Source organism: Hippichthys cyanospilos, chromosome 10 (assembly GCF_059441005.1).
Source record: "Hippichthys cyanospilos isolate Australia breed blue-spotted pipefish chromosome 10, RoL_Hcya_1.0, whole genome shotgun sequence".
NCBI lineage: Eukaryota > Metazoa > Chordata > Actinopteri > Syngnathiformes > Syngnathidae > Hippichthys > Hippichthys cyanospilos.
In genome coordinates, this window is record NC_142378.1 from 13,089,478 (window position 1) to 13,115,881 (window position 26,404).

At 37.9% G+C, this 26,404-nt stretch overlaps 2 protein-coding genes and 1 long non-coding RNA gene across 3 annotated transcripts in view; 2 read left to right on the top strand and 1 right to left on the bottom strand.

Annotated features, from left to right (window-relative positions):
• ptprc (protein tyrosine phosphatase receptor type C) lies at positions 1 to 22,124 on the top strand. Its single transcript, XM_088425857.1, has 30 exons — positions 1 to 64; positions 4,434 to 4,448; positions 5,238 to 5,351; positions 6,010 to 6,027; positions 6,127 to 6,384; positions 6,468 to 6,695; positions 6,783 to 6,902; positions 8,090 to 8,215; positions 8,302 to 8,454; positions 8,787 to 8,942; positions 9,628 to 9,836; positions 9,923 to 9,983; positions 10,096 to 10,204; positions 10,380 to 10,417; positions 10,773 to 10,864; positions 10,961 to 11,051; positions 11,145 to 11,221; positions 12,659 to 12,695; positions 12,781 to 12,878; positions 14,530 to 14,655; positions 14,731 to 14,885; positions 17,275 to 17,410; positions 18,302 to 18,451; positions 18,599 to 18,689; positions 18,969 to 19,108; positions 19,416 to 19,550; positions 19,624 to 19,740; positions 19,815 to 19,978; positions 20,096 to 20,231; positions 21,219 to 22,124. The coding sequence occupies exons 1-30, from the start codon at positions 1 to 3 to the stop codon at positions 21,480 to 21,482; spliced, it is 3,678 nt and encodes a 1,225-aa protein (XP_088281983.1). The 3' UTR covers positions 21,483 to 22,124.
• The window catches only part of abhd8b (abhydrolase domain containing 8b), a 9,570-nt gene continuing 4,800 nt past the window's right edge, over positions 21,635 to 26,404 (bottom strand). Inside the window, exons 3-5 of the mRNA XM_088425582.1 lie at positions 24,979 to 25,149; positions 24,667 to 24,883; positions 21,635 to 23,583 (exon numbers count right to left, since the gene is read on the bottom strand). Of these exons, the coding sequence (XP_088281708.1) occupies positions 23,296 to 23,583; positions 24,667 to 24,883; positions 24,979 to 25,149 (676 nt within the window). The 3' untranslated portion in view covers positions 21,635 to 23,295. The remainder of the gene's footprint in view (positions 23,584 to 24,666; positions 24,884 to 24,978; positions 25,150 to 26,404) is intronic.
• Positions 23,195 to 26,404, top strand: part of LOC148417145 (uncharacterized) — a 6,767-nt gene continuing 3,557 nt past the window's right edge. Inside the window, exon 1 of the long non-coding RNA XR_015866982.1 lies at positions 23,195 to 25,152. This is a non-coding gene — a long non-coding RNA (uncharacterized LOC148417145). The remainder of the gene's footprint in view (positions 25,153 to 26,404) is intronic.

A 26,404-nucleotide genomic window follows, 5' to 3' on the forward strand; every position in this document is an offset into this window, starting at 1 on the left:
ATGGAAGGTCAGTGTGGTCTCTGGACCCTTCTGCTGTGGGCTACTATCATCTCTCTGGCCTCTTGTAAGTAACCATTGGGGAGGTAGAGTCAAGTCATGGGTGGGCTTTCTCTTTGTGACAAAAAGTTTTTTTTTTTTTCGGCAAAATTTTCTTCAGATGAAATCTTACTTAACAGCTTTTGGGGAAAATGCTACATGTTGTGAGAGCGGAATTGACGAGCCCCGCCAACGTGTACAAGTGACGCTCCGCAGGCTATAAAACTTGTTCAATCAAAGGCTGCTCGTGAGAAAGAGAAACATTTAATGTTCTGTTTCTGTTCTGCTTTGTGTGGCGGCGTGTGAGAGCGTGCGTGTGCGTGAATGCGCTCAAGAAGGTGATGGAGAGATTTTTTTTGAGCAGCGGGGGATACCTGTAATTTCAATATGAGGAGCTGTATCAGCATATAAAGAACATGCATGTTTGTGTTAAATGTATGTATGCTTATGAGCATGTTTGCCTTTCCCAAATTTTATTATCCAAGGAAGTCAGAAATAAATTCACGGTCAACTGTAAAGGCACAATGTAACCGATCTCCTTCACATCTTCACGAGAATTATAGGCAGCTTCAGCCTGTCCAAGCCGCTTCAGTAAACAAATAAATCTCCTCAGAATAGGAAGACATGGGATGTGCGTGCTTAGTTTTATTAGCGGCAAGGAGAAAACTAATACATAGCGCTTGCATTCCTGTAATTTGTCTCACCACCTAGCAAGAGGATGATTAGCTATTGCTTATCAATTAGCTTGTTTGTTAGCCATATGTGGCGCTACATTCACATGCTCTTTTCACCCTTGTCAAATAAAGGATGACTGGAAAATTTTAACCCTATATCAAACGTACCACTTTTGTCTGCTAGCTGAGGACATGAGCAATAAACCTTGCACCACATGTGTGATTCAAGCCACGGCACATCTTGGATCGATCAACTTTTCTGGAAAAGAAATTCTGCTCACGCTCGGTTGTTGTCATGGGTGAGGGTTAGGTAAATGTGGCAAGTGAAGCATGTGACGTTACACATCAGTCATTTCTATCGTTAATGTATATCAGTTCTGTGCATCACTACCTGAGTGTGTGTGTGTGTGTGTGTGTGTGTGTATATATATATATATATATATATATATATATATATATATATATATATATATATATATATATATATATATATATATATATATATATATATATATATATATATATATATATATATATAACTTGACAAGAAATCCCCTTAAAACTTTGCACCACACAACACATACTGTAAACTTGAAAAAAAAAAAAATCAACGATATATTTACTGCTGAATAGGTACCAGGTCTTCTCAAGAATATATTAAAAAAAAAAAAATCATAAAATTGACTCCTACTGAAATTAATGCATTTGGAGGAACTAAATACTATTTTATTCTTTATAATAATTTTAATTAACTGTTAGATTAATCATTAATTGATTTTTTACTGCCAAAAATGGGCTTTGCTCCTACAACCTTCTCATATAATGTTATAACAATATGTTGAAAAAAAAACAAAAAACAGTAGTCCTGGCTTTCAATCTGAAGAAAGTAAAACATTTTGAAAATCACACATGTAATCTCACTGTCGAAAGCAATTCTTTCAACAACTAACATTGTCTGACTCCTCAAGTACATTAAGCTTGTATAGTTGAATGTAAAATCTAACTGAAGCCTTCATACACAATCTACATTCTCGATAGAGGTTCTGGAATCAAGTACAAACTACAAAGTTGACCACTTCCGTGTCGCTTTCTGGCTTGTCTTCATTTCCTCGCCGAGCAGAGAGCGTGGGCCATGCAGACAAAGACAAAATGCAAGCAAATGACTTGAGGAAAAAGTCGAGAAAAAGGGGAAGCACAAAATGAAGAAGTTTGCTCATAAATGTGCGGCCGGCTGCACATATAAAGCAGCTTGGGAGGAATGTACAGTACAACAGTCATGGCAACACATCATGTTGAACGTTTGAGGAACATTTTTGAAGAGCCTTTCCGTACATTCTAACACGTTTTGCGTCGTCACACGACGGCTTCAAAGCATCTTCTTTTCTCTGGACGCATCATTGAATTGCATCCGTCAAACCTTCCATAGACACCGCCCACCGCCGCGGCTGCGTGTGCGTGCATGAGGTGGTGAAATGTCAGTGCAAGGCGCATGCATCACCCCGAGAAACGGTGTGCACTAGACCACATCCTGGCTATCACTGTTGATGTTCACCTCACCAACTTGCTTTATTCTGATGTGCACTGTTCCCTACAAATAACAAATACTTTTTAGCCCTGGAGTGTGTTCACTCCTTTGGTCAGCCATTGCGAATCATTTGTCAAGCGTCATTGTCAAAAAAAAAAAAAAAAATACGATTTAGGTCATAGGTAGAATTCACTTCTGGAAAGCAAAAGAATCGTAAGTCGTTTGTTACACCACATACTGCTTTTTATTTCATTCTAAGTTACAGCAATTGAGTTTTAATTTGTGTTCCCTGTTCATAATGTAATAATGCTGGTGTTCTTTCTAAAGTGAAACCAAATGTGGGAGTCGTGGTTGCCGTCAATGCAAAGCAGGAAATGATGGGTTGCTTTCTGAAATGGAGATTGTATCTTGGCGTAGCAACAAGCTCATGTGAAGCTTCTGCTCGCTTCTTGTTAGCTTCACTTCTTGACTTCTGGTGGACTGTGCGTTCTTCACATTTTAGATCAACACTGGCTGCGAATATTGGCGATATTTGGGTTTTCAAATGCCATGTATACAGGCGCACTAACCCAAATAAGCTCATATTCAGGATTTTAAAAACTTGAATGAGACACCTGCGTTACCGCTTTTCTGACCCGAATACGTGCTTATGTAAACATATTCGGGTTAGAGCCTTTGAATGGGTCGTTGGTTTGTTCTGCGCATGCTCTAACCCGGTGCGTCTCAAATGGTTGTACGGGTACACCTGGAGGTACTTGAAGGAACTCCAGGGGCTACTCGAGATTTTAAATAAAACCAACAAACGTGCAAAAATCTTTTTAAAATGATTATTGAATTAATTACATATTTCAGGAAAATTTAGGTTCACAAACCAATTTTTAATTTCAGTAGGTTATTCAATTTCATTATTTTAAAAACCCAGATTCTTCCCCATACTAGAACCCAACTTGTATTTATCCAAAAGATACAATACGATCCAAATGAAGTTTGAAAAGCTCTAAAATTTAATAAATCAGACAATGATGACACGTTTTAAGTCTTTTTTTTTTTTTAACCAAAAATGCTTTGCACTGGTTAAGGGGTACTTGGCTGAAAGCACATTTCACAGGGTCTACTGAGAACCACGGCAATAACCGCGTGGGATCTGGGTCTTTTTGAGACTAGTACTGATGGTATTTGCCGCAATGATATTCATTTGCCAAAACGAAGCAGAATTACGTTTCTACTGACTGAGGAGCGTAGTTTGAATTTATCGACTTCTCTTTCATGGGGTAACCAATCAGAGCAAAAGTCAGACGCGACATAGAACCGAACTTTGGGAGCGAGGAGGAAAACCATTGCTTTATTTATTACTGTGATGGGTGACATGAATATAGTGTGTTTTATTGACAGTAGATAATAAGAAGCAGAAAGTATACAGTACTGTATTTACTTGCTTATGGCGCTACCTGTATGTCGTGGTCTCAGTCAGAGTAACACAATCAACACAAACCACTTCACTTAAGCATGTAAACGGATATATTTCGAATGTTTCAAAAACCTGAATTTTGACATACCCGAATTTTGACATAAACCGATAGCCCAGTGGCTACGTTTAAGGTCATTTTGGTCAAAATTCTGTTTTCTGAAACATTCAGAATCTTTCCGCTTAGATGCCTTAGCTAAGGTTTTATGTTAATTAAAAAGGACGCATCAGGATATCAAAAAGGACGCATCAGGATATCATTGCTCCTTTTAAACTTTTACTGTTTAAACAACACATTATATTCATGTCACTTACCATAGTTTTGAAGAAATTGCTCTCAAAGTAGGTGCTTTGTAGGATCTGAGTTCCGCTCTGTTCTTATTCAGGTTTTTAAAAACCCCAATATGAGCTCATTTGGGCTCTTGCACCTGTTTTAATGGCATTCATGAAACTAATATTGCCAATATTTGGATTTTAAAAGGGTTGTTGACTGCACCCACAGACTGACAACGGACTCTGACAGAAATACACCTTTTTTTTTTCCAAGTTTGAATCAAAAACATCCATCAATGCCGTTCCAAAACATATGACTGTACGTGACACTTTTTTTGAATAAACCCATGCTGAAATTAATGTACTTGCAGGTGTAACTAATGTGACTTGTCATTTTGTAATCATGTTCATATTTTTTCACTTTTAAATGATTCATTTTATCGTCTCTTTCTAATTGCAGGTCAAAGCACTAAAGGTGAGTGACAACATGACACTATTTTTCGCAGTGCAAAACTTGGTCAAGAACTTTTTGTTTTATATTTGTTGTAGTAGATTTATTTGGACACTGGACTGCCTGATTTCCAATATGATCCATTTTTTTTAAATGGTTAATCCTCATGTAGCAGTTCATATAGATGACTAGTATCTTCAATTCAGTGACATCAAATAGCATAGCATTTTAAAAATGGATGGTGGACAAATTAGAGTGTTTTGTGCGTGTCTGTGTGTGTTGCCTATTCCACTTGACTTTGACTGAGAGGCACCGTACATCTGAATGACACATTATACCAACACCTGTTACAGTCACACAGTTTACACCTAGGAGCATTTTACAGTCAGTTAACTTGAAAAGTGTGTTTTAGGATGTGGGATCCAATCCAGCAAGTGCTCAAGGATCTGTATAAAATTGAACAAATCAAAGACAGAGATTGTTTTGCAAAGGAGACACTTTATCACAATTTCACAGTATGTTTTTTCATGTTGCAATCCATTTGCTCTTAAATTGAAAAGAAAAATGTTTTCTTCCTGTAATGGCATTGAAAAGCATTCATTTGCCCAGACCTGCAGAAATCCTGTTACTTACCCCCCCATTTGAGAATATCTCCTGGAAAATATCCAATTCGATGAATGGTTCGATTAAATCGTGAAAAAACAACCAAAAAAAAAAAAAGAAACAATCTCCTCAATTGTTCACTGTGCGTGAATGAAGACCTTCAATGTGTGCATTGAAGCATTGATGACAACTGTTTTCTTTCATCTCCAGTTACCCCGACAAGCTCCCCAAAAGAGGCCTCAGATGCAAAAACTTTAAACGGCAGCACAACCATCTCTACTGCAAACATGTCTCGGATTTCCAGTGAAGTGACTACTCCAAATGGTGAGATTTTTGCAGAAAGTTCAATTATAATTAGAATGAGTAAAATGTTGCCATTCATAACACATAATCATAATTGTAATAATTTTAAGTAGTCTTTGGTCTTGGTTCATGTATAGTGAATGTTTACGTTATGATACATGACAACATGACGCATTCAACTAAATTTCAGTCCTGGAAGACGAAGATGTTTCGTAAAAGGGGTTGATTTTGTTAGGTTGCCACTGTTAAATATTTCTAGATTTTTTTTCCTATTCATCAAAACATCAGATAAAAGTAATTTGGCACTAAGCAGGTTTGCAAAATCTTTCTTATGATTATAGTTCATTAACATATTATTGTTGTGATTATAGTGCATGCCAGGTATAAGGTGTGTCAATTGCCTATTACTGCCGCCAATACTAACTATTTTTGTAATTGGTTAAAGTTTTTTTTCCCCTCATAATTTCACTATGATTCACCAGTGGTTTACAGATGTTTTTTGTTGCCCGTCTTTATTTGTTTGTTTGATCATATCCATATCCCCATTTTAAGTTGAACATTGTCCCCAGAAGATGAATCAATTATCAAAATATCTGCGGATAAATGCTTTAAAAGACCGGTTGTCGATCCATCTAATGTTTCCCTTGTTTCTTTCCAAACAACACGAACCGTCAACCAGCCTCAGCACCCATTCAATGTGAGTACAAATTCACCCCAAAGTCAGCATTTTCTAAAAACGGAGTTTGCTAGTCACAACATTACGCATATTTAACATTGGTGTGCTTGTATTGTGCAGGCTCCTACACTGTTAAACCCATCAAGTATGGCTTCAGGTTCAACATCACCACCTCTTCTGCTGACATCTATACAATCGTTTTGAATGAGGATGTCGGGACGATGAGTAAAATCAATGACACCAAGACATTGGTAGACATCCTCAAACTCAAGCCATGCACTGAATATGAGCACACACTTTACTATCCCACTCAAGATGAAAACATTGTCAGTTGCAACTTTAGCGGCGGCGCTCCAAAAACCTTCACAGAAGACATGAGTGAGTAAAATGGCCCGAGTCTCGAACTTAATTGCACACAATATGCTTGTGAGACATATCTGAGATTTGCATGTCAATTTTAGGCCAAGGTGACATCATTTTTGGCAGATGCGCCACCGGTTGTCTTAATATCACAACCGAATGGGAGATCAGCACATCACTGTTACTTTCCAAGAATGGTCAGTGGGACCGATGTAACAATGAATTGTGCATCAGACCTAACTACAGGGACATTTGTTCTAATCTCACCATAAACCTCACCTGTGCAAATGGAAATAATTCCTACGAATTTACACAGTTCGTCGATGCTGGTAAGTTTTCACTTTGTTGTCTTTCTACATGCATGTCACTGCAGCCAATTCCTTGTTAAATGCCTTTTTTTATTTTTACTTTGACAGATTTCCTTTCTGGATTTTCAAGTGAAGTACCTCAAAATTTTAGCTTGAAACTTCCTACAAATATCACAGCAGTGTTACCACCCGGATGTACCGGTCTCAGCGTTGTTTACTCTTGTCAAAGTAAGTAGAGAAACAAAGAGATTGAAAAAAAAAAAAAAAAAAAAAAAAAAAAAAAAATATATATATATATATATATATATATATATATATATATATATATATATATATATATATATATATATATATATATATATATATATATATATTTTTTTTTACGTCTTTTTGAGTCAGATGCAATCAGAAAGACTAATGCAACAGGACTGCTTTGTCCAGTTGTGATGGTCATTGATTGTATTAATGTGGTGCTTTATTCTCACATTTTGTTTACCTCAGTGCCACATATGAACTAAAATCTCTGATATTTCAACCTTTGTGATGACATGATTTTTAGTACAACTCATGTATTGGACCTCATTAGATTATACAACTGACTTTGCTGTCTGTACAACTCTGCTCAAAGCTTCATTTCCATCCAAGTTTTCATTGTTCATTGCAGAAAAATTTGATATGTGAGTTTGTCCAGACAAAGAAAGGAAGCTGTACTTTCATATGTCAATTTACTAATATTTTCAAGTTGTAAACCAATTTCAGCTAATTGTTCATTTGGAGCTCACGTAGTTTCTCTGTGAAAAACTTCCAATGTTACTGCATCTTATCAATTTACCTAATGGCAGACTGTGGCTGGATCATTTCCTCCAAGTTGTTCAGTGGTTATGTAATAATAACTAGCTGTCCATTTACCTCCATTGTATCCATCATTACAAAACAGCTGCATAGTATGCCTCTGGGCCGGGCAATTATTCAGAATGTATTTGTGATTTTCTTTTAGGCACATCACAATCATAGACATTGAAGAGATACAATTAATGTAATGTAATCATCAAAGCACCCTGATTGCCCTTTTTTTAGTAGCAAGAATGTGATGTGGTTACCTGAGCCCTGATGCACTGTTATAGCATTTCCATTCAAAAACAAATTAAATCAAAACACAGATTTTGCTGCTCATATTATACTCCAAAAACACAATATTTTTCACTTGTTTAGCCAAGTGGGACCACATTGAACATAATACTTTTTAAAAAAATGGGGTTGACTTCCACTTACGCAAGAAACTTACTCAATCCAAATGTGTAGCGCTTATATTAACTAATAAAAATGTTTGGCTTGATTTTGAGCCTTCCTCCACGACCCTGACTTGGATGGGTACTGTAGAGAAGAGGGGATTGATCCCTTTTGTGTCTTCTCAGATGACCAAAAGCTCAAGAATGTGACTGATCTGGAACCATACACAAACTATGCCTGTACTGGGCAGATTTGGGATCGCGGCGTCAACGTCGCAAACCTGTCGACGATTTATGTCAGGATTGACTGTGGTATGTTGAACCGACTTATTCGGTGTGTTTACGGTATTATCATAATATGCTGATCAGTGTTAAAGATGGTTTCCGCGCATCCGCAGATCTTGCAGTTAAAATCGTAGAGACCAGCAATACTAGTACATCCGTTGCACTAACATGGACAACAACAAGCGAGAATTGTAAAGATGTCATAACTGGGCTGGAAAATCTATCATATGAATGCAAATGTATGCCTGAAAAGAAATCTGAATATGGTAAGTAAGCATGCAGATTACTGGATGACTGGATGACAAATGCAAACTGATGAATTGTTCCTTACTTGACTTTAATGAATTTAATGAAATTGTTCTTTCTTTACGTCAACTTTGCTCACCTGCGCCACTGAAGTTTAATGTCAACTGAGATATGTCATGATTACCTATCTAAAAACGACATGTACGAAAAGTCGAAAACACACATTTTCTCTTATCTCAATGTGCTTTGCGAGACTCGTCTTAACTTTTCCTCCTCTTCACAGAACCAAAGGTAATTTCTGATGATGTTTATTTTCTTGTCCTGTTGTCATTAAATCAGGCCTTTTTCTTAGTTTCAGACACTGCAAGCAAACTAAATAAGACACATCTGAGTTGTAATGTTTCTGGCTTGGATCCATACACCAAATATACATGTTTAATCCAACCCGTGTACAGGGAGAAAAGTGTTGGAAAAAGAACTCCACTTCAACTCACAACTGCCATCGGAGGTAATTATTGCTCTAATTGTGTTCATTTTCCTCATTTGTTCTTATTTTTGTCTTCTCTCCTTGCTTCTTGTCCGACTTCCATCCTATTAGTCATTTTAAATGAGCACAAAAAACACACCAAATTTAAGCAAAATGGTTTGGGCCAAAAGGGAGCTTTGGTCTCAAGTCGAAATGCTATCTCAGTAATTCACTGCCATTGATGACAGTAATCATCAAAAATCAATTTAAACTGGAGAGCCAGTTGAGTCAAATTCAATGTAACTGGACTGGCAGTGAACCAGTGAATGTTGCGGTTATACATTGTCAGAGTAGCCATCTTATTCGAAATTTCAATGCGTTTACTGCCATTGGCGACTGTAATAGTGAACGATTCGTTTGAACTGGACAGCCACGTCCATGACAAGTCCAGTTTGACTGGTCTGGCAGAAACCAAACCCACTCTAATAATAAGAACCGTTGTCATAGCAATACCCATTAACTCATTCACTGCCAGCCTATTTAAAGAAGCTCTTTTACTTATATAGCCGTCAATAGCAGTGAATGAGTTTAACTGACTTGGCTAGCTGTCCTTAAAAAACTGCCCACTAACGGCGGACAACACTGGTTGTCTGAACTCCAAAACTGACCATTTTTCTAAATGTCATAAATGATCGTAATTGAACAGATTTCTTTCTCCCCTCCACAGTACCGGAAGGCATCACCGTTCTGGATGTAAATGTTGTCGACAGCAATACGATTGAAGTCAAATGTGAACATTCACATAGGTTTAATGGACCCAACAAGATGTTTAACGCAATCCTTCATCGGGATAGTACACTTGTGCAAAAGGCAAATAAAAATGAATGTAAATTCCTTTTCAAAGATCTGAGCTATTCTACAACCTATCGAGTGGAGGTATGTACATCCGTTTTTTTAAACGTTTGTTGTTGGCGTCGAGCATTGGTCAAGTAGCTGTGAAAGCCGTTTTTCTGTTGCTTCAGATTTTTGCATCCAACCGAGACTTCAACAGTAAAAGATGGGCAGAAACTGTAACAACTTATTGTAGGTATTCTTTTTGATCATACTTTTACTGTATGCACGGTAAAAAAAACTGTCATTTTGACATTCAAATATTTTCCTATAGCTGAAATAGTGTTGTCATGTTCTTCTGCAGACAATGAAAGAGCCCTGACCGGGTTTTTAATCTTCCTCATCATTTTCACATCTGTGGCGCTGCTTGTGGTCATCTACAGGATCTATGTAGTGAAACGCAAACGCTTGCAGTAAGAGCATTTTGTTACATTGTTATATTTTCTTTCTTACTCCTATCTTATATTCTTCAAATTGACACCACACAAGATTTACAGGGATGTTTTAAACAAGTGTAAATTTGTATTAAAGTTGCAAGAGAAATAGTATTGTAACTATGGTTCATGAGATCTTTGTGTTTGTTTGCAGAGACATGAGTGAAAACATTCTTCTAATCCCCAATGCACGTGAGTCCACGGAACAAAATTGAAATTTATTTCGGTGCCCTGCATCATAGATTAGTTGCATGGATTAAATACTTTTCATTTCAAATGCAGTTTTATAAAGGCCTCCCCATTAACAACACTTTTTCCAGTACTTTTCAAAACAAACTTTTTGAAATTATATACGGTATTTGTAAAATAATTTTTCAAGAAACTTTAAAGGTGAGATGACAGGTTTTCCAATAATATACCTCCCAGCGCTTTCTCTTGCTGAATGAATGCAGACTTGATTCGTTTTATAGTCAATATAAAATACGAAAGCCTTGGCTTCCTGTTTTGTAAGTGTATCTCATTTGTGCAACGGATTGTGCTTGTGCAGCTTCTGTGGAGCCAATCGAAGCCAGCATCTTGTTAGAAGCATACAAGAGGAAACGCGCCGACGAGGGACGCCTTTTTCTGGCCGAGTTTCAGGTTGTTTGTCTTTGCCTTTTGGGCTTACCTTTGGTGCATTTATCCTATTTGATGGAGGGGAGGGGGCACGTAATGATCAAAATGTTTTGCTTTCAGAGCATCCCCAAAATTTTTACCCGTTACACAGTGAGAGAGGCCAAGAAAAACTGCAACGCCTCCAAGAACCGTTATGTGGACATCCTACCATGTAGGTAGTAGGTCGGCACCGTGCCCCAAAAAATACCAGTGTACGATACAACACTTTTCTCTGAAGTGGTCAAACGTTTGCTCACTTGAACAGATGATTACAACCGAGTCCAGCTGAGCACAGGAAATGGAGACGCAGGATGCGACTACATCAACGCCAGCTTCATCGATGTATGGAAAACACAGCAGCACCAGTCAAACGTTTGGAAGCGACTTCAAACACATAAAGATGTCAACAAATTCAGTTTACTAACTGCCAGGAATTGGACCAGACACAAACCCAACTAAACATATTGTGTCCACAAGGACGAGACAAGAACTTTGCGAAATCTATAGGATAAAGTCAAGTTTACAAAATGTTTTCTTCTTACTGAGAAAGACTGCAGCAGAATTAATATTCTAGCGTGCAAAATCTAAACATAAACGGCTGCAGTTGAGGTATTTCCTTTTCCTCAATGGTTTATCAGAATGCATTTAGCCCCTGTTAGTTGCAATATATGGCGGGGTTTTTTGTTTGTTTGTTTGTTTTATTGCTGTGTTTACAAACTGTCTATGTCATGTCTACCGATGATTTCGCCACCCTTTTCTGGAAGTGAAAAACCAAAACATCGAATTTCTGCTTTAGTCCTGCAGATATTGAGTCTTTTGGTATTATTAAATGACATGTTTTTTGCACACACAAGGCCAAACGCATTTCCACTTAATTATGGATTACCACATTTTTAAAAATAAGGTTTTGATAATCCTTTTTTTTCCCCAATTAAATAGAAACTGAAAAAAAGATGCCCTGCATGCCAGACAGAAAAGTTAACTGTAAATGCACATGCCACAGGCACTCCTCTGATGTCATTCTACTACACAGAGTTTCTTAAATCTTAAGTTATTAAACCTTATACAGTAATTGGTACCATTAACCCTTCTCATTTTTCATGTTTTGGCCGTACGTAGTCGGGATCTTGATGAGCCGCAGTTGCCCTACAAATCGTTGCTCGGACGTCTAACTAGAGTCAAGCAAAAAGCTGATCGAATATGATTAAAAATCAGAGTTTACACTTGAAATTCCATTTTATTACAAAAGGGAAGAGGATCTCAAAGCTTTCTTTCCTCTTTCCCCATCTCTTTCAGCTGCTTGTGTGTGATTGACTCAGAGAACTTCCTCCGCAATGACCAAAAAAAAAATAGTTCTGTCCTCACCCAACTGGCCAGGTGATATGTCAATAAGCTCAAGGGGCACGCTTAGAAGAAACAGGCACTCCTACAAGACATGTGATTGGCAATCAACCACTGAGGGCAGAGGTTGTAACCCTTTCCCGCTCAGAAGTAGAATTCCACTTGTCATTGGTGCCCGCGTCTTGTAGGATTGCCCCTTGAGCCTATTGACAGATCGCCTGGCCAGTCAAGTGAGAACAGTACTACTTTTTTTTTCGGTCATTGCGGAGGAAGTAAAATGATCTTTTATTGTGCAGGGACAAGAAATCTTGTGGTGTTCTAACTACTTGTACAGTACAAAAGTTGAACACCATTTAGAAAAGGGTCTTGCCATGATTGATGCATGTTTTGGCAAAATTAGCGCAAAGTGAATTTATTGAACATTTGTTCTGTGTGCAGGGCTACAAGGAATCCAAGAAGTACATTGCAGCTCAAGGTATCCCAATGCTCTATATGGCATACTTGCTTTATTTTACTGCTCATATTGTTAAATATATGCATGTGTTTGTGTGTATTTGCAGGCCCAAAGGAAGAAACTGTGTGTGACTTCTGGAGAATGATCTGGGAGCAGCGGTCTTCTATCATTGTCATGGTGACGCGATGTGAAGAGGGAAATAAGGTAAGAAGAAGAAAAGTCAAGCAAAGTTCATTTTGAAATGCTGCTTCCCTTCAGATTTGTCTGGATTTGAAAGCTTTTTTAAGTGCCTCAGCAATAAATGCTAGTCCAAGGTGAGCGCTCTACCAGGCCTCTCACTCAAAATCAGCTGGGATAGGCTCCAGCTCACCCACACCTAGATTGAGAACAGCTTTTTTTTTTTCATAAAATGATGTATAAGACAGGGTTGGAATAACTTCAAATGTTTCAAGATACAGTAGTAATTTCTTCATATTATTTTGACTTTTGGGTTTTTTTTCAGTTCACTTAGTGTTTACACTGGGTTTGATACATTTCCATAAGTTTGATACATTTCCATTTGTTCTGTCCCACTCTGGAGGGAATAAAAGTTCAAAAAAAAAAAGGTAAGAGTTTTAAAAACTTTTGAGTAATCGTAAATGAAATGTTTTGATTCCTCCTCAATGTCGTCACATGTGACATTTACCTACTATTGACGAAACGTCATGTATGTGATGACGTTCTGGGACATATAAATTTCCACTTTTATGCTCATTTATTTGGGATGAAAAGTAAATCAAATATGAGCTATCAGAAGAAAATGAAGTTGAAATGATTATCATGATTGTCATTGCAAAGCCAAAATATAAAAAAAAATTAAAAAATATGTTGACCATCAAAATATGACAAATTCCATTACTTTATGCGGCCAAATGTGTTTGTAAAGTATAATAACCATAATAAAACTTTAGTTTTCATTGAGTTTCAAAGGGCTGCAATTTCGTCCATTTTTCAGCTGCATCATTTTAAAGGTAAACCTTAAAATATAGAATATCAAAATCGAAATGTTCATTTTTTCTGAGGCCGGTTTAGTGAAAAAATGACATACTGTGTGTAATCCACCGCACTGTCTGTGCGGGAACGCTGATCATTTAAAAATTAATTACCTCACTCGTCTTTGCTTGTTTAATTTTTTTTATATTGATTTGAATTGACTTCTTCTTTTTTCCTTGATTTGAAATTAAAGGTTAACAGTGATAATCTGTTGGAATATAATTGTCAATGAATTTTCAGCTAACCTATGTATCTTACTAATAGATGAATTGGACCTGCTCGAAATGGTCGTTGAAAGAAATTGATTGCACGACGGCGGTTTGCAAGGCTGTCGCCAATCGCTCACGTCGCACGCACAGACCGACAAGTCGATTTCTAGTCGTCGCAACGTCAAACGGCCTGTTCTTCAATCGCCCAAGATTTTAATGCATTTTAGGGATAACGGCAGGATTGGCCAGGACTCGGCACAAATGCTCCGTCTCAGCCAATTCTACCACGCGCAAGGTGTCGGAAATGACCGAAACAAAGAAAGCTCCATCCTTGCGCGTGGATAGACTGCCTTTTGTGCAAGACTTGCGCTCTGCATGGAGATAGGGCCCAAAATGTGATGTCAGTCTTTTACCATTTTTTTCCCCCCAATTTTTTTTATTTTCTTCATTCCGTATATTTTCCTAGATGTGTGCGCTGCCACCTGAGTCTAATTTCCCTTCAGAATACGTCGCGCCGGGCAATGTCATTTAAATGAAATTAGTTAAGCCTGCTTGCCCTCCACTATGTCACAATTTTTTTTTCTCCTCCTCCTTGCTATCATGTTGCTTTGCAGAACAAGTGTGTGCAATACTGGCCTTCTTTTGACCGAGAGACAGAGACGTTCGAGGAATTTGTTGTCAAGCTCAATTCGGAGGATCACTTTCCTGATTATACCATCCGGCGTCTTAACTTGATTAATGTAAGTCTGCTGTGAAAATGTCTCTTATTGCCGCAATGAGTTATCAACGCGTGGCGTGTGGTTACTTGTGCCCAGAGGAGAGAAAACGCTGAGCGAGAGGTGACCCATATCCAGTTCATCAGTTGGCCTGACCACGGCGTCCCCGAGGAGCCGCACCTCCTCCTCAAGCTCAGACGCCGAGTGAACTCATTTAAAAACGTTTTCAGCGGGCCTATTGTCGTCCACTGCAGGTTAGTCAACCTCTATGGAGGTGTTGATTATTGATTAGAATCGAATGAAATGATGACTTGGTTTGAATTCATACTAAGAGGCACATTTTCTATTCACATTCATTTGAAGAGAAGTTTAGTTTATCATTTTTAGTGAACGCTGCTAATACAAAATGTAATCGGTTGAGCCCAAATGCAGTTTTTCAGAGCAAATACACATGGTAGGTAACTAATGAATAAAATCCACTCTCTGCGCCTTTTTCTGGCATACATACATAACAATGAAAAAAATGTAACTGAATAGTCATAATGAAATATTCTCAAAGAATGCGTAAGTACAATTTTACTGTATCGGCCGAAGATTTGGGTACGCCTTCTTTTCGATATTTTCATAATTTCTTTGTACGTTCTAACTAAATGATTCAAAACTATGAATTAATACATGTTGTGTTACGTACCTAACAAAGAATGTGGAAATAACTGAATATAGGTTTTATTATATGGTTTAGTTTTTTTCCAAGTAGCCCCCCTTTGTTTACTGCTTTGTGCAGTCCTAGATTTCTCTTGAAGAGCTTTAAGGTCGTCACCTGAAATGCTATTCACCATTTGCCTTATCAGGGTTAAAAAATAGCATTTCTTGCTTTATCATTGGGGTTGAGACCATCGATTGTGTTGTGCAGAAGTAGTAGGTAGCCAACGTAATAAAAAGACGACAGCCCCAACTGGTACAATTCATATTATGGACAACTGTCAAAATTAATCCCGTGGCAAAAACCACTCCTCTAATTAAAGAAAGCCAAGTGGCTTCCATTATTTGAGGAAATTGAATCAGAATGTGGAGCCAAACTTTTGGTCTGTCCTGTTTGTAACAATTAATACGATGACTAAAGTATGATTGGCGATGCATTCATTTCATGATAAACATATTGATCATGACTACAAATAAGAAGCTCATTTATTACCACAACAGTATATTTTTTTTAGTATTTTAAGATTTTACGATACATCAATTTGTACAATTGCGCATGATTATTGTGCAGGATCACCAACATAGCCTCTTTTAATTTATTTATCAGATAATAATCAATACCAGACAGACAGGACCATGAGAAGGTTCTCGTGGCATCTGAATGAATTACTAGTGCAACAACTGGGAGAAATAAAGCTTTTATCTGCATAAAGCAAAGCTAACATTTTACTTGACTTTTTCTGTTTAAAATGGAGTCGTCTGATTTTAAATGCGTGCTGACTAACCCAACAGACTTTTTTTCTGCTGTGGTTTCCTTCTTTTCACACCCACTCATAAGTTCCAGTTCCTTTGTCTTTGACAGTAATGCTGTATGCATTTTTTTTTTTTTAAATGACGTTCGTGCATCATCGTTCAGCGGCATATTCAATCGTTTGGAGGCCCAAGGCAAAGCCAGTTGCTCAACAATGGTTTGTTGGCAACATTTTGAATGTTAATGCTTATCATCACGCTAAAAAGTTTAATTACTTGACAACGCCAATCAAGCTTGCAAATTTGCAATAAGATGGAGTAAGTAGTCTATTGCATGAGAAGAAATGTTCTTCAGGGATTAAGTATGTTGATTTACAAAAACTTACAATAACTGCTGTGAAATTAAGATTTTTTTTTTTCATTTTTATTAGACAAGACCCCTGGGAATGGCCTGTTTTAAGTTACAAACCACGTTTTTACATTTTGGGTCCAATTAAAAACATTTGAGCTACAAATTGGTCACAATAGTTGTTGTGTGAATGTTTCTTTTCGCAGCTTATGCTGGAAGTAAGTACCGAAACCTAACAATGGAAGCAGGCCAATTTGTATGAGTTGCTTCTGAGGTTTGTAACATTTCAGAAAAATGGTGGTGTCAAAAAGGAAGTAGTAAAAATGGGTTGTTTTTTTCTTAATGTTGAGACTCAGATACAGCTTTTCCCCAGAAATATTAACCCTCTGAATAACAACAAAACAAGAACACATTAAAAATATCAATTTAGGTAATATACATACAACATACTGTTGGTCGTTAAGAATACATTCATTTTTTTTTAATTTACATTAATTTAATTGATTAATTTGAATGAAAAACAATCTTATTTTTAGATATTGTCACTAAAATAGGCTGAAATTTATTGACAGCTAAGACCAGCAGAATTTTGTGCAACTTATGAGGCATTTTTTGTTTTTTTGTTTTCCGAAAATGTTGTTTGAATTCCAAATGGCACAAATTTGATTTTGACTGAATTGGTGTGTCAAGACAGATGGAGGATGTGTTTTTTATTTTTTAGTTTTTTTCATTCAAGTAGCAGCCTAAATTCTTATCCAGCTACTGCCACCATCCAGTTGTTACTAAAAATATCCTGAAGTGGTTTTGCTTAACAAATTTCAATACATTTTCTCCTTGTGTAGTGCTGGAGTGGGAAGAACAGGTACCTACATCGGCATTGACGCAATGATGGAGTGTCTGGAGGCCGAGAGCAAAGTGGACATTTATGGCTATGTTTTCAAACTTCGCAAAAACAGATGTCTCATGGTTCAAGTTGAGGTAAAATAAACACACACAATGACACATTTTAAGCCTAACAACACATATATCCATACATACCAGTATTAGGAGAATAATATTCCTATTAATGAAATATTTAATATACAGAGAACAATTCGGAAAACTGAAAAAAAAAATCCAGATATTTGAAATAGGGCTGCTACTTGTGTATGATAACACAGTCATTCCCAACAATCATTTTCAGGGCCGCGCAGGACCACACGGATTTATTTACTGTATGTATTTATTTATTTGAATAAATAGGTTGCAAGGAAGCAAGGTAGGTAACGTGTTAGGTAGCTAACTAGCTAGCAATGGAATGGTCATAGCAAAGCAAAAATGTCTCAAAATGATACACGTTATTGCCCCAGAAGAAAGTTGTCTGCATTAGCCACACCAAAACTTGTTTTTAGGGGCCACTGTACTGCTAACATATCACTAGCTACAGTACGGCAGATATTGATGTAGCTCCAATATCTCCAACATATACTTGATACAAAGAAGGATAAAGATTTTGGGTTGTGCCCTGTTGTCTGGTATTAAAATCAAATAAGAATAGCAAAATAGCAAGCATGGAAAGCTGCATGGCATAACATAACAGGTCATGACCCAACATTTCAATAAACTATTGACTGGATAAAATGCGAGCATGCTAACCATTGGTATGCAAACAATTATGTGAATACATATATTGGTTTTTATTGACAATAGTGATTGTATATTACACCAATAACCGTTCGTTGGTTTCCCTTTCAAATGAATAAATTGCCAACATGTTATGTTCAAATGCTAACATTGACGTAGAGAGCTGAATAATAAAATCCATATTTCATTGTATTCTTGTATTCGAGTCCCTCATGGCTCCATCCGTGTGTTTATGTCCTTCCATAGACCCAGTACATCCTGATTCACCAGGCCCTGTTGGAGCACAACCAGTTTGGAGAAACCGAAATCTCACTGTCAGAACTCCACAGTGCACTGAGCATTCTGAAAGAGAAAAACTCTGACAATGAACCAACTTTACTGGAGGATGAGTTTGACGTATGAAATTTAATTCATCTCAATCTTCTTGAATTTACCATCTAAATCCTTTTCCTTTACCTTTTCCAAATCTCATAACACATGCAACTAATTCCTAGCAAATAAAAAGAATAAATAAATGTGAAATTGTATTGTTTGGCAATCCAGAGACTTCCCGCCTGCCACAATTGGGCCACGTTCAACACTGGGATGACTGAGGGAAATAAAACAAAGAATCGCTGTTCGTCCGTCATCCCCTGTAAATATGGCATTAACATTCTCCACACAAATATATGGACAAAGGCATTGGGGCACATTATATTTTTAAGTCCTTCCAACTTAAATGACTGTTTTAGTCCATAAATTCCAAGTTGCTGTTTTTACAAAGTACGTGCTATGCTAACGTGCTAACAGTACAGACCATAAGTATTTCATTCACACATTCAGTGCCTTTGTCTGTGCTGTTTACCTTCAAATGATCAAAAAAGGTCCCAAATCATGCCTTGTTGTGTCAATTTGGTAAACTTGCCATCTTCAGATGATTACAACAGAGTGTCGCTGAAGCTGGGTGAAGGGGGGAGCCAAGATAGCAGCCGTGATGAAGACCAGGAGGAAGCATCATCTGAGAGTGAAGACGACGAGGAGTCCACAAAATACATCAACGCTTCCTACATTCATGTGTGTATCATCTAAGATAAATGACTGAAGCCACTTTTAAATTGTATGTAAAGCATCTGACAAAATAACAGAAAGTATCTAAAAAAAAAAAGTGAGGGTTTTTCTTTGAAATGTTTTGAGAACATTAAAACGGGTTTAGTGAGATGAATTAATTCCATATCTCAATTTGTTAATCTTATATGCTAATTTTTTGACAGTCCTACTTTTATCTTATTTGACAGTCATGCACCCCTTCTGAGCTAGGTTTGATAATTGAACACCCCTGAAATCTACCCTCAACCAATGAAGTGTTTTCTTGTCCTCACAGGGCTACTGGGGTCCACGTAGCTTTATTGCAGCGCAGACTCCTCTTGCCCACACCTTTGCTGATTTTTGGTTGATGGTTTACCAAAAGAAAGCCTCCACCATCGTAATGCTGTCAGGGGCTAGCGCTGATGAAAAGGTATTCCAATATTTGTCATACTTCACCATGCATCCGCCATATAATAAATGAGTTTATGCTCGCTCATATATAGGAGTCTTTGTACTGGGATGAGAAGATGAGCACTTTTGGGGATATGGAGGTGGAGTTGACATCAACAGACACTTGTCCAAACTTTATCAAACGGAACATGCTGATTCGTCACGTCAAGGTACCGCAGGCTTCATCGCTCGCTCGTTTACGATCACCCGATGTTCAATTTCTTCCCAATTCTTTGGTCAACAGAGGAAAGAGACTCGCATAGTGAAACACGTGCAGTTCCTGAAGTGGGACAACCGAGAGCTGCCGGAGAAAGCTCGAGATCTGACCGACATGATCAAAGAGGTCAAGTGTAATCGTGAGTGCGGCAAGAGCCAAAGAGGAGGCCCTCCAATCGTCGTCCACTGCAGGTAAGCGACCGGGGCGTCCGCGCGATCATCTGACGCATCCAGGGCACTTGATCGGACACGAACAACACGTATTAATGATCGTCATCTCATACCGGTACGTGTGCCGCTTCTTCTCAGCGACGGCTCGTCTCGTTGCGGTGTTTTCTGTGCTCTGTGGAGCCTGCTGGACAGCGCGGAGACTGAAAAAGTTGTCGACGTTTTCCACGTGGCTCGAACCATGCGCAAGCAACGGCAGGGCATGATTGCAAGTCTGGTAAGAGCCGCGTGTGCGTTCGTACTGTGGATTTGCTGATATGCGAGACATTAGGTTGAAAATAATCTCCGTCGAGGAATCTCTTTTCGCCGTGTCGCATTTTGACTCCGAGATATCGTGGGGAAAGTCCTGGCAATGATTCTCACCATTAGGGAGGAAATATTACAGACAGACTAAAAGTCATGTTGAAAGAAAATTGCATGGACAAACCGTTTCGCTGCAGATGACGTAAAACCAGGACACCTATCAAAAGACAAGACTATCATGAAAGCGGGCTTTCTCAAATAGGGGGCCCCCTTTGGTGGTGCAGGGAGCACATATGATCCTGTGAAACAGGCTTTGTTTTTGCCGTGTAAAGTGTAATTGCACATACACAACACCAGGTGGTGCAGCCGTGTCAAATTATAAACGTTTTAAATTGCTGTCAACAACATTTTGTTTTAAATCCCAATGATTAATGTGGTCACTGTTTATATCTTTTCCAGGTTAAAATGTTTAAGATCTTTGTGCTCCTGTGTTGATGTTCCTGATCAATTTATATTCCTTATTTTTTATTCATTTTCATTTTTTTATCAAATGGTTCACTTGGTCACAAATATTTGTAGTTTACATACATTTTTTTTATTTCAAGCCCTTTGCTCTACTTTTTTTTCAGATTTACCTGAAACCTGTATGAACCCTGTAAAAAAGTTGATAGAAAGTTGATTTATACTGCCGTTTTCTTTTGTTAATGTTAAAAACGATACAATTGGGGGGTTTCTTTTTCTTGGGGTGGCTTTGTTTGAAGCAACAGTCAATTATTTCTTTTTCTCAAGCAAGACTAAAATCAGATGACTACAGGTCTTGCGAATTATTAAGGAAATTCTTATGCTAAATATATCACAAGCATTTTAATATACTACATTACTCACGTGGGTTGAATAAAATGATTTCTTAGAAATAAGACAGTAAGTGGTGAATATGTTAGTAATTGTGTGCTTTTGACAGGACCAGTACCAGTTCTTGTATGATGCACTGGACGGGTTCTATCCTGTCCAGAATGGTGAGGTGAAAGCAGTTCGGAAATCGGAAGCAGATTCTGTCCAGCTGGTCAGCGAAACCATACCAACAGGACCGCAAAGTGAAGAGAAGGCTCCGGACGTAGCTTGCACTACCGAAAAGAGCCAGCAAGGGGAAGCAGAGAGCAAACTTCCATCGGCCAGCCCCCTCACAGAGACATCACTTAAGGACACTCTCACTCCGGAGGTCTGAGGACTTGCAGGTTCATCATCAGCAATGTACGCTTAATGCTTTTCTGCGGGACACCAATCATGATTTTAACTAAGGCATATGTTGCTTTGGAAGCATTTAAACATTCATTTTATTGGGGTCTGTCCAAGTTATGCGAGAGAGCAACACAGTGTTTTGTTTGGTTGGTTTTGTTTTTTTAAGGATTACACATATTTAAATGTTACAGTAATTTTAAGGTTGAGGAGGATCAGGGATGTGCCGCTGGGCAACAGACCACATTTACTGCATACCTTATCATTAGTGATAATATTTCAGGATCTGAACATGTCCTTCAAAATGTCACACGATACTGCACTGGTGACAAAGCTATGCTCCTCGTCCATGTTTTCGTCATCTCCATCTTGCCTTGATGCCAAGTTGTTAAGTGTCTGGAAAAGTGAGTATTGAAATTGTTTGACAAAGGAGGATACGCTCACTCAATCAGTGCGTATGTCAAGGAGATTGCAGATTTAAAGCAAAGGAAAAAAAATCAAGCTAAACAGTCAAAGCAATGGTTTGAAAGTCATTGTATTGTAAAAATATGTATATGTAAAAATATGATGAAGCTTTTAAAGTGCATCAGTATTGTCCTTCATTAAAAAATAAAATACATTAACATGTAAATTGTGAAATCGTTGCCAACTTTAAAACACAGATAATAACATTGATGTTCATCTCAAACACAAATGCATTGTATAAAAACTGTCAGAGAAAAACAATCGTTGAATTCACTCAGTCCCCAACACATTTTTTTTTACATTTTTAAAAGTCCAGACATTCAACCCCAAGAAGTTATTTCTCTTTAAAAAAAAAAAAAAATCCCAAGTGTTTAGCTCAAGAAGTGTCTAAAAATGGCTGCTACTAAAAAAATTAAGTACTAAAGAAACCAATTTCTTCAGGTAATCATTTATATTACTTCAGTACTTTAAGGGCATCAAATAAATTATTACTTTATGTATTTAATTACTTTAGGACTTTATTTCTTACTTATTTCCAGCGGGCACCTGGGTTTGAGATCTTTTTAAAAAAAAAGAAAAAAGAAAAATATGGCTTTGGGATTGAATGAGTTGATTAGCGCTTCATTTTTATTTGTCTAATGAAAAAATTGTTTGGAATTACAGTATATCTGTCCTCATCCAAAATCTCCAGCAATCCAGTCTGGACTAAGCTTCTGCTCTTCCATCCAGCAGCATCTGCCTCTAAGCATTGAGACTTTGATTTTTCATTTTAAACTTTCTCATACCTATTGTTACCATGAGCAAGTCTCTTCTAAGTTTCCATGATGAAAAAATAAATAGTAAAAAATAGTATTCTGTCGATATCGGATCAGTTTCTATATCTGTATCAGATGGATAGCCGTATGGGAAGGTACTCCGCCCTGCGGTATTGGTATGATATGATAAATGAAAAAAATATACCGTACCATACATGAAGTATAACTACAGTATAATGTACACAAAAACTACATATAGATTCACCACTTGACTAGAAGCAAATGCCACGGCAAATGTGGCAAAATGTGTTCTGCCTCAATCGGCAAAAATGCTTCATGTCCATTTGATAAAATCCCACCCCAGAAAATGAACATGCATCGCTTCAAGGCACAACATCTCCCCGAGCGCCTGCTCTAGTCACATGACTGGAGCTCTGTGCACCTTCTCCTCACGCTTCGTTACAGTCGACATATCTCCGTGACTGCGTCCCGCTTTTGTGACTTCCATGGACATTTTTTGGCTCACGCCATCTCAATTGACGCGGATAACACGGAATATTTTTCCACGTTACGTTGCTGTCATTAGTGAATCTTATTTTTGTCCCCTCTGTCGAACTTGACCTCCGCTCTACTTTTTGATGAGGCCTGCAAAGCAGTCGCCGGCCGGACCTTGGCAGGGTCTGGACCACTTTTGGTGTTGTCGCTTTGGGCCTTGGCAGTCTCTGGACGCCCTTTGGGCTTTGGGAGCGGAGGGGTAGCAGGCTCCCAGAGGAAGAACTCATGCAGGAGTGTGTTGACAGCTTCAGGACATTCCATCATCACCATATGACTGCCCTCCTCCAGGACCTTTAGGAAGCCAATGAGGAGGATCTAACATGCAAAAAAAAAAGATAAGTATTGAAAAATCTCACAATGTAATCTGGCATTGAATGGGCCTCTACTGTTTTATAGGAAAGTGTGAAATTTTCAGCCTATAAATGCTTTGCAATTGCAATTAAGGTCAAAATCAAAGCGCGAACTCACAAACTCAAGGCAAATTTACTCATGTTATGCCAAAATACTGGCTAAAATCAGCTATTTAACCATTATTTTAGGTTTTTGGGTCAAATTGACCCAATTGAGAGTTAAAGTTAGTGTTGAATGTAGTTTTTCAGTACAAGGCCTATGCTTGTCTTATGTATGTAGCTTGTATACATTTTTTGTTGGAATGCTTTATTCTTGCAACTTTTTTTGATAAATGAGCAAAACTTGAGGGATTAGAAAAAAAAGGTTTATTTCTTTGGAGTGTTACAGATGAACCCGGGTCAAATTAATCCAGGATGTTATTACTATTCCAGAGAAACAAACATAACGCACTTTTACATAAGTATTGCCCTTTTTGACACATTTGGTTGAATGAACACACCTCCGGGCTAAAGACATTATTGCTGTTCTTGAAAAATTTACATTTCACTGGTTAACACAAACATTAAATTTGGATCATGCGTGTTTCGCACACATTTGGGTAACTCAATTCGCCCAAGGTCAAAGTGACCTATGGATTTTATTGCTGTTCCTTGCAAACAAACATAACAGGAGGGTTAAAGATAAAATGAAACTATATAATTATTTCTTGATGATATCCTCATCAACTGCTGCTCTGCATGAAAGTAGGTACAAAGTTGGTGTCGATGTGTAATGTGTCTTCAGTTTTCTTATCTAGACGCCCATGTTAGCTCAAGTTCTTTTCCAATTTTCTTTGGAAAGGCAGAATCTTTGATGAAGCCCTCATACACGGATTTAGTCACGATAAAAATGTGCCTAATAAGGTGGTAGAACGCAACAGCGTGATTCCGGGCACATATCGTTACAAATTAAATGTTACGTGTTGGATGAATTTATTTCGATAGAACTACTGAGACATCCTCACTTTGCCATGCCGCAGCAACCTTCCCAGCCTTATTGCCCGCTCACCTCTGCCATTCGCTGGTCCTCTTCGATGGGGACAAACTTGTCGTGGATCCCGTGAACCAGCAGGATGGGCACGGTGAGTTCGGCGTGGTAGACTTCATCCCCTTCGGGCCAATACTGCCCGCTCATCATGGCACGAAGCACAAACGCTGAAACGTTGAAGGCATTGTTCTCCTTCAGCAGCTGCTTCTCCTTGGCACCCTGATGAGCAAAACCGGCCCTGTGGGGGCACCGACATTTAGAAATGTGTATTACGTGTGCTTGGCCCACCGTTAAATCGTATCGAATCGTAATGTTTTTCTCGAGCTGTCTTACTTGAGAAAACTCCAGCTGAGCAACGGAGAAAGGCAGTCGAGCACGCATGAAGGCAAGTTGAAGACAGAGAAAAGGCTGGGCTCCAGCGCTGTGGGGCCGCCTCCATTGATCATCACCATCTTGTGGATCTGTTCCGGATACTCATGGGCCAGGAATGTACAGAATGACACCCTGGTAGGAAGAAGAATATCTTTTCAATCACTTGATTGTTAAGAAATAACGGATGGTTTGTTCTTTTAACTGTAGCTGCGGTTAATGGTGCATCCCCTCATACAAACCGGTGCCCCCCACGAATATATTTGTCGACAAAAATTAATCAACATAAAGTGTCATAAAGACCTGTTCTCAAAAAAAAATAGTTATAAATAAATATTTTTCCACAGAAAAATATTCGACAAAGTGTCCTCTTTAGGCATTAAAGTATATCATAAAATTAAATCATTATTTATTACTATATATTTGTCCACAAAAAAAATCTACATAAAATGTCATACCTATTCTGAAAAAGAAATAAATATAAATAAATATTTGTCCACAAAAAAAAACATGAAGTGTCCACTTATGGGATTATAGATGTTTTGCTTGCAAAAAATAAATCATTTACTTAATTATTCATAAATATTTGTTTACGAAAATAATAAACATCAAGTGTCAGAACTGTTCTGAAAAAGAAATAAATATGAATAAATTTGTCCTCAGAAAAATATTCAACTTAAAGGATCCTCTTTTGAGATCACAGTAGAGATCTGCTCACAAAATTAAATCATTAACTTGATAGGTAACGAGAGGTGGCACGTGACAAGTTGGGTCAAACAATTTCTAGTATTACATAATGAAATTGAATAACCTACTGAATATAAAATTTGTTTTCTGAACTTATATTTTCCTGAAACATATAATTACATTAATAATAATTTTGAAAGGATAATTCCATTTTTGTTTTATTTAAAATCTGGAGTACCCCTCAAGTTACTTCAAGTACCCCCAGGGCTACCCATACTCCCATTTGAGAACCACCGTTCTCAGGAATTTTCACCTGGTTTCATCCATCCCAGGAGGTGGCCATTTTGCTACTTGCAATCAACTAGAAATGACAGTTGCCCAGGTAACAATGCAGCTGACCTGTTTTCTGAGTTTAGTCATGTGACATTCATAGGCTGAGCTGGGACTGGTTGATAGCTGAACCCTGAGTGATTGTGATGACATTTTAAGTTGACAGCAAGTGAGCTGAATAAACAGGTGGCTTTACTGTTCAATTCAATTCCCACAAAAGCAGGATTAATCACAATACTGTAAAGACTAGGGGGATTACATAGATCATATTATATGCTGTGCATCTTTTTTGGATTGATCTCCGCTTTAAAGTTGTTTTTGTTTTGTTTTTTTACACAAATGGGTGCTATTTCCAGTAGTCAAGAGTATTTTT

Coding starts and splice junctions, on each gene's coding strand:
- ptprc (XM_088425857.1), top strand. CDS start 1: ATGGAAGGTCAGTGTGGTCTCTGGACCCTTCTGCTGTGGGCTACTATC. Junction 10,865..10,960: donor TTTTTCTGGCCGAGTTTCAG/GTTGTTTGTCTT, acceptor TTTTGCTTTCAG/AGCATCCCCAAAATTTTTAC. Junction 20,232..21,218: donor AGGGCATGATTGCAAGTCTG/GTAAGAGCCGCG, acceptor TGCTTTTGACAG/GACCAGTACCAGTTCTTGTA.